At 40.3% G+C, this 8,771-nt stretch overlaps 1 protein-coding gene across 1 annotated transcript in view; it reads right to left on the reverse strand.

The window, feature by feature from the left end:
* Positions 1-1,548: 1,548 nt before the first annotated feature.
* Positions 1,549-8,771, reverse strand: part of LOC109951995 (A disintegrin and metalloproteinase with thrombospondin motifs 17-like) — an 11,850-nt gene continuing 4,627 nt past the window's right edge. Inside the window, exon 2 of the mRNA XM_020586815.1 lies at positions 1,549-2,283. Within this exon, the coding sequence (XP_020442471.1) occupies positions 1,874-2,283 (410 nt within the window). The 3' untranslated portion in view covers positions 1,549-1,873. The remainder of the gene's footprint in view (positions 2,284-8,771) is intronic.

An 8,771-nucleotide genomic window follows, 5' to 3' on the forward strand; every position in this document is an offset into this window, starting at 1 on the left:
CTATACCTGCTGCTTGTTCTTACACTCTCTTTTTGTTCTTATGTAGCGAGCAACGCCTCTCATTCACCCCGGGAGACAGTAGTCCAGTCAATCCAGTGTGCCCAGCTGCCCCAAGATCAGCGGACGAGACCGGCTCTGTTTTATTTATTTTTGGAGCATTAAATACGTTTTCTTTTCTACCTGGGTTCGAATCTGCATTTTTACTGGGTCCTAACAACTCACACACAGCGTATCGTAACAAGCCAACTTTCCCTATGCTTAAGAGAATGATTTAAAATATGAATTTAATATTCATTTGACTTATTTGATTCTCTTTTAAAAAGAGAATTCATTTATTTAGTTTTAAGCCATGCATCTATCAAAAAATCTGTTGGCTAAATGTTCTTGAAACTAAACCCTGACACTAACCCCTAATTCCCACTAATTATTTAATATTTAGAGAGAGAAACATTAGGTTTTACACCTATCAGTCTTCAGAGAGCATCAGACTATGTCTGTGTGCAGGTGGTCAGAGCTAAAATAATAAAATCCCTTTGATGTAATAGCCATAATCTAGGGGATGTTGCACTGGTCTATTCTCACAAGAAAGATGACTTTATGATATGCAGGTATAAGCTGTAAATCAATAAAACAATAAAAATTGGATGCAGGGGAGGTGGGGGTTGTGGGGGCAAGGTGTGAAAAATCATGATGTTATCATGGTCAAAACTCGTCTTCACACCTCAGTTTTGACAAGTGCTGTCCTTTATTACTCTCTGGGGAGGAAAAACACAAAAATAATCCAATCCAGTGCAGTAAAAATATAACTGGTTTTGTCTGAAAGCAGCTCCATTACATTAAAGTATTACTTAAACAATTTCAGTAATAACTTAATTTTCAATAACACATTCATGCTCATTTTTCACAAAAAAAAGTGAGAGACAATGTCATTTCCTGTCACCATCTTCACTTAACAGAAAAGACAGTATGACCTGAGAAACTGATTAAAATTGCATTTTGCCTGGACTGGACTGGATTATTTTTGATTCTGCATCATTAAAAGAGTCTGGACATGTGCAGAGGAGGGATAGTGGTTATATTAGTAGAAGGATGTTGGAGATGGAGCTGCCAGGCAAGAGGTCAAGAGGAAGGCCAAAGAGGAGATATATGGATGTGCTAAAAGAGGACATGAAGTTAATTGGGGTGAGGATGCCGAAGATAGAGTTAGGTGGAAACAGATGATTTGCTGTGGTGACCCCTAATGGGAACAGCCGAAAGAAAAAGAAGATGAAGATCATTAAAAGAGTATATGAAAATACCTTCAACGTTTGAATGAGTGTTATGAAACCACGGCATGGGGTTAAAATGTTCAGCTAGTTTCAAGTGAGAAAGCTCACTGAAAATGATCTCTCAGTGTATGCAATACAGGAGAGTCACAAGCTGGAGATATCCCCAGGTCTGCTTCTGCTGAAGAGTCCTGGACCAAGCCCAAACCCCTACCTGCACATTTAATTCACATAAGAGCATTATCAAATGCCTCACCTAATGTGGAACTCCACTGCTCAAAGTGGGGAAATTAATAATCTTTTTAACCACAAAAGTAAACAGACCTATAAACATAGAGTGTCTTAGCAGGATGGTACAACTTCTTGTTGAAGATGACACATTTTGCCATTATTGAGTTGATGTGACCTCTTAAAAACCCAGTTAAGGGGTTGAACAGTCATGTTATTCATTGGTGGTTTTAACAAATCAGTTATTTAGAGCTCACTATACACTGAGCATGAAATTTCATTTTTTACCTTGCAAATAGTAGCAGTTTGAAAGATTGACTGATGATACCAGAGGTAAAAATCATGCTCAGAGCCTACTCCATCAGGATGGTTGCTTCAAATTAGGCTATATGAAACCTATTAGAAAGCCCAGAAAATGAAGATGAATTTACCAGACCACCACAGGTGCTTATTGATGCCAGAGAGTCTGTGTGATTGACAATGAAGCCTGAGTAAAAGCAGAGCTGGTTCATGGATAAATGGCTGACCACTGCAGTCTGGTTGCTGTGCCTCTCCTCCACCACGAAGTCCCCTGAGAGAAATGTGCTTTCCCGTGTCAGATTTAAATACAGGTTCACCCCAAAAGCAGGCAGTAAAATAAATATGTTGTCCGGGTCAAAGTATCCTTTCCCTGGTGCATCCAATGAACGCCGCCAGCGGTGCTGCAAGTTGGTGTGATCGGTGGACAGGTGCACGTCTCGCTTGGACAGCAGCCTGGGAACCACTTCATCTGTCTCCCATTCAGAATGGACTGTGGAGAGGGACAGATTCAATCAAACTACATCTGCAAAGGGCAAAAAAATCTGTCCTGATTTGCTGCACAGCCTGAATTGTTTCTCTAATGCTCCGTGACTCTAGTAGCCGCATTAATCTTCTAAGTTCCACTAATGGCTTGCAAGCATCCGTAGCCTGTGATTAGAAACAGAGCTGGTGTTCAAGATTAACCACCGACCCTGTTAACTGGGGACTTTCAGCTGAATGTGTCAGTGGTTGCTCATAGGTACAGCAGATGTTGAAAACATAAAATGGGACTTGCAAATGCCACTCTGTGTAGTCAATAGTTCATGAAAATATAAGTCACATATTTAGTCTTGATTTGATTTGATTTTTGATTTTGATTTTGACTAATTCTTTCAAGCATGTAAAGACAGTTGATATGACAACACACATAATTTTACACATAATCCAATATCAATTTGCTTATACCTAGTACATGCTTGAATGGAGTAGGAAGAAGTCAGACTTATCCAGTCCTACCCCATGACATCATCTTACCATCATTGGTTTGCAAGCAGTAAATAATTCTCTTCTACACCACACAAGTAATATACTAAAAAATTATAACAGTGTTAACCTTCTTACATAATTACATTCTTAAATAATTATCTTCTACACCACACAAGTAATATATTAAAGAATTATTACAGAGTATTATCATTCATACACCACACCCACAATGTTCCATCTAATTAATCATTGAGCCTGTTCTTGCATATATCTTGATTGACACATACCTTTATATTTATGTTTAAACTTGTCAATTCTATTACTATTTTTTATGTCTACACTTAAATTATTCCATAGTTTTACCCCACTTATGGAAATACAGAATCTTTTTTTGGTTGTACGTATAGCATGAATTTTTAAATTTAATTGACCCCTTAAATTGTATCCCCCTTCCCTTTCATTAAATAGTTTTTGAATTCCACCAGGTAATAAATTGTTCCTGGCTTTATACATAAACACAGCAGTCTTATATCCCACTAAATCAAAACATTTTAACAATTTAGACTGTATGAAAGCTACATTGGTGTGATCCCTGTACCCCATCTTATGCACAATTCTTATCGCTCTTTTTTGTAATATATACAATGGTTGAAGTGAGCTTTTGTATGTATTTCCCCAGTTTTCAACGCCATACTCTAAGTATGGTAAAATCAATGAGGAATACAAAATGTTGAGGGTAAACAAAGGAGTGAGCTGCAGTGCCTTACTGAAGTAAAAAAAGTCTTTAGGTGGTCCATAGATAACCGTTCTTTTTAGACTTGTTAAGGTGATTGTTACAATTTAATATAATGTATGTTTTTCATCACCTGATTTTCACATCACAACTGTCAGACAGATTTCAAGAACCAAGAACAAAGGACTCTCCCCCTCCATTCTAGCACCCAGATTACTGTTTTATGGCTATTTATTTGATCACAGACTCTGAACTTACTTCCCTATACACACCCAGACTTTACAAGTGAACTTCAGTATGTAACTTGTTATAATGCTGTGAATAACTAATACCAGTATCATTTCATGTTGTTAATTATGCTCAAGAGGAGATGGTATGAAATCTGACAGCAATCCAGATCTCTCTATCTTGTTCAGAAGCCCAGACAAGTTCATTCATAACGGGATCTTCCTGAGTCTTTCTCAAGAAGGCTCTCTGAGAACCAACATTGCCCCCATCTGACACCATGCATTGTATGTGACTCGGATAACTTGTCCAGTGGTCTATGAGACTAAGTAAGTGAAATTATGTTATGACTTGATCATGTAAGATTTGAGTCTTATAGACCCTAGTTACTTTATCAGCTTTAGTTATTTCTCATACCTGTAGTTCCTTTTAGTTACCTTTCATAACTTTATCTTACTTGTTTATGCATATTACAGCTGTATTGATGATTGTCCAGAACTACTGAGCTTTGGTTATTTTAATGCATTTGTTTCCCTTGCTTATATATCCTACAGCTGTAATGAAGCAGAATCTGCTTACTTTGAATGCTGTAAGTTCTGTGTAGAGACTAGATGTCTGCATCTCTTTTGCTGTAACTTCTGTGTAGAGACTAGATGTCTGCATCTCTTTGTGACCAGACAGCCTTTTTACATTTTAGCAAAGGCCTGTTTTACACTCACACCTAGACCCACTTAGCATATTCCAAGTTCTGCTTTATCTTGGGATGTCCTGCAGAGACCAGGGGCCCACAACCTGAGATGACCACCTGGCCAGTTTAACATACAAATTAGCATCACACACACACACACACACACACACACACACACACACACCTGGTGTAGAGCACATTCCAGCAAGAAGGTGTGAGCTCCCGCTCACCAAATGACCAATTGGATTACAATGCATGAATTGTTGTACCTATGTTTAGTGCAGAGCAGCCCAAGAAGATAAAATGCATTGTAAAACATGATTCAGGATTCAGAAGTTGGTTTTCCTGCGGGAGCTCTGGCTCTCTGAATCCAGCGCTGTAAGACTTGCTTGTAATCAGACTTTCAGTAAACTTTCTGTTGATTTTAAACAGTCCTCTCCTGTCGTCACTTCTCGTGCTTCCAACAAAAGAATTGGGTTAATTTCTAACAAAAAGGTTAGAATCTAACAATCAAATGTATGCTCTTGACTCACATAAAGTCAGTAGTGTCAGGTTTGGCGGGTAAAACTACCAAATAATGTTTGTAGTGAACTCAATTATATAGTCAGACGAACTGAGGTAGAGAATAGGTTTTTTACTAATAACAATAGTACAAGTCCAGAATCAAAATCAGATCGATAATACAGTCCGAGGTCAGCGGTAAACATCAACAGCCAGGAGATCCACAAGAGAGAGGTCAGGGAGGAGATATCAGTGGGTAGGTAAACAGCAGGCAATCAAAATCTGGGGGAAATAAGGCAAACACGGTGGTCAAGGCAATCCGGGGTCAGAACAAGATAATGGAAAGTCAGAGCTGGGGTCTAGAACAATGTGGCAACTTCCTGGTGTTGCCAATCTGGGTGATGAGATGCAGGTGAAAACAATACCAGCTGATTAAAGTAAAGAGTCCAAAACTGAGGTGAACCAAACAGGAAGTACTTCCAAAATAAAAGCCCGGGACCGGAGCTGGAGGGACAGAATCCTGACAAGTAGTGCTTTATTATCCCATAGAGTGCCTAGAGCCACTGGTCTACCTCAAAGTTGAATCCCAATAATTGAATGTATGTCTATCAGAAAAAAATTCATAACTTCAAATGTTAAAAGCTTACAATATTAAATGTTTATTTCTGAATTCTTGAATTAGTCCACATCTGAGTACAATGTAATGCTGTGTTAAGACACCCTTAACCTCACTTTGTCAAGTTCTGATGCAGGACAGAACTTCTTGTATGTAACTAAATGTAACTGATAAACCAGCCACATAAGGGATGACAGTGTTATTCCCTCGTTTCTGGTTTCTCCCTGTTGGTGTTGGGCCTCTTCCTTGCTTCGGTGAGGAAGAGAACTTAAAAAGGAACTTTCATAACCACAATATCCCAGTTAACTTTAAGCCAGGGAACACCCTGCGGCAAAGACTGGTCCACCCGAAGGACAAAACACCCAGACATAAACAGAGTGATGTGGTGTATGCAATTAAGTGTAGTCAGGAATGTAATGACTTGTATTTTTATATACTCAAGTGGTCTGAGTCGTCCCTCGGAGTTCCTGGTTTGAAAGAACCAGATGAGGCTTTATAATGGTTTACAGCCTTTAACCTGAAGGACAAAGGACATTCTTTTGAGGACAGTGAAGTCCAGATCCTCTCCAGAGAACATTGCTGGTTTGAGAGAAGAGTTAAGGAAGCAATTGTTGTAAAAATAAAACACCCCTCACTAAATAAGGGTGGTGGACTAAGACACAACTTCTCATCCATCTACAACTCTGTTTTGAGATCTCTGCCCAAACATGCCCACCAGGACAATAGGCGTCGGTCGACAGGGGAGGATTCAAAGACAGGTAACGACTCTCACCGATACAGGGCTATAACAACTCAGTCGTTAAGGGACATTGTTGGCCATCAAAGGACTGAAACACCACCGAGGGGGAGAAATATCTCTGGCTCTACACCAGCTGGGCAGGACTGATGAAGCCTCTTGGATGAGAGGGGAAATGTCTTTGACCTAAAACCAAGTCCAGTTGGGGTTTTTTTCTGTTTTTTCAGCTTACTATGACCTGGATGACTGAGAATCTGCACAGACATAAAGGACGTTCACCTTCTGCTGCCAGTGTCACAAGTGGACAGTACAGCAAACCACAATGACATTAATTAATTTGAATCCCTTTGTTAGGGTGATTTTTATTTTTAAGTAGTGGCTCTACACCAGCTGGGCAGGACTGATGAAGCCTCTTGGATGAGAGGTGAAATGTCTTTGACCTAAAACCAAGTCCAGTTGGGTTTTTTTTCTGTTTTTTCAGCTTACTATGACCTGGATGACTGAGAATCTGCACAGACATAAAGGACGTTCACCTTCTGCTGCCAGTGTCACAAGTGGACAGTACAGCAAACCACAATGACATTAATTAATTTGAATCCCTTTGTTAGGGTGATTTTTATTTTTAAGTAGATATGAATAAAATTAGTTAAGGTTTTTATTTTATAGCGCACATAAGTCTATATACTTAAATCTCACAGTTATATTTATGTAGTTACATATCACCCTATGTGTTCACTGAATCACTGGTCAATATTTATAGTGTTAGCCAACTGGAGCACTGTTTAACATCAAAGGGACTGGTTGACTAAAACACTGAATCTCATTAGATTTACAGCTTTGGCAAAAAGGGTCCACAGTGAATTTACTATCACCACCTGGCAGATGAGCCCAGGGGAATTCGGGCTCACTGAGACACTATGGTCAGTAAACAGAGATTAGATCTGAAGCCAGGAAGAGGAGAAAACTTCAAAGGTAAAACCATGTGCACACACAGGCAGAGCAGTTTTAATTGGAACTGGAAAGCAATGCCTAATATGGAACAGTTAGTTGGAAAGTAGAAATTAAGGCTGTATAGGTATTCCTCCCCTTTCTAGGGGGCTGTCCACGACTATTGGAGCAGAGAGGACAATTGGAGGACAGACGGACCGAAGGTCCAATAACGGGAGAGTTAAGTCTAAACTGCGGCTTCTCCCCAACAGTTTTTGACCAATTAGATAGTAGCACCTTTTCATAGAAATATTGTATACCGACAAGTTGAGGACAGTCTTTTCTGTTTATCCTAAACAGTGAAGATCCATGTGCACATGCTTATTTTGATACGTTAATGCATAATAAATTTCGCACTGTGATATATCCTTTTATTAGTCTTCTCTTTTCAAAGAAAAAGAACTCTCCTCACACGTTCTCCATAGTTAGGTCAACAACGGTATGTGTACTGATGAAAAGAAACACTCTAAACAAAGAAGACAATTGAGAAACCCCATATTTTAACTGGCATAATGCAGACATAGTAACTTCTCCAGCCTTACAACAATTCTCTGTGACATTACAGAAACAAGACATTAACAGACACACAAAGCGCGCTTTTTTTAAACTTATCATTAAATCCCACTGAGTAGTGGAAACATCACTCCCTTTCAAGTAGCTCCAAGGTCGGTAAATCCAACCAGTGGTCGCTGTGTCTTCCCCTACACGGCCACATACAGTCCCAAAGTAGTGAAACTAATTCCCTCAGGTAGCGTTGCACTGACAATAACATCATGGGTCATTAATCCTCTCATTAACCAGCAACACACCACATGCAGCAGACACACTGGCCTCAGCAGTCAAAACAAACAGGTACTGTGCTCCAGGGGAATCCAGCGTAGATGAGCTGATCATTCACCATCCCAGGAGGCTTCACTGGCCGGCTGCTTGCAGGTTAGACCCGGTCAGGTAAAATAGCGAGTCCCTGTACATGAACATTCCCAGACATATATAATATAATAAGAGAATGTATGCTGCTTAGCAACAGTCAATGTGCAATTATGCATGTGCAAACTGAGAATGTAAACAGTACAGGTAGACAGTACATGACGTATTCCTGGTAGTCAACTCCTCAGCTGTTTAGGAGTCTCATGGCAGAGGGAAAAAACTTTTTCAGTCTGGAGGTCCTGCATTTCACACTTCTGAACCTCCGGCCAGAGGGTAGGGAGGCAAACAGTCCGTGCTGGGGGTGGACGGGGTCTTTGAGGATGGAGGCAGCTTTCCTATGCACCCTGAGGTGGTGAATGCGCTGCAGAAAGGGCAGTGGAGTCCTGGTGATCTTCTCCGCAGTCTTTACCACTTTCTGCAGGCGCTTGCGGTCCATAGCAGTAGTGCTGCCATACCAGACAGTGATGCACCTGGTCAAGATGCTCTCAATGATGCAGCTGTAGAAGTTGCAAAGGATCCTAGGCGACATGCCAAACCTCCTCATCCTCCTCAGGAAGTACAGCTACCGTTGGGCCTTCTTGACCAGCTGTGTGGTGTTA

The sequence above is a fragment of the Monopterus albus genome, unplaced genomic scaffold, assembly GCF_001952655.1.
Source record: "Monopterus albus unplaced genomic scaffold, M_albus_1.0 scaffold423.1, whole genome shotgun sequence".
In the NCBI taxonomy this organism is placed as follows: domain Eukaryota; kingdom Metazoa; phylum Chordata; class Actinopteri; order Synbranchiformes; family Synbranchidae; genus Monopterus; species Monopterus albus.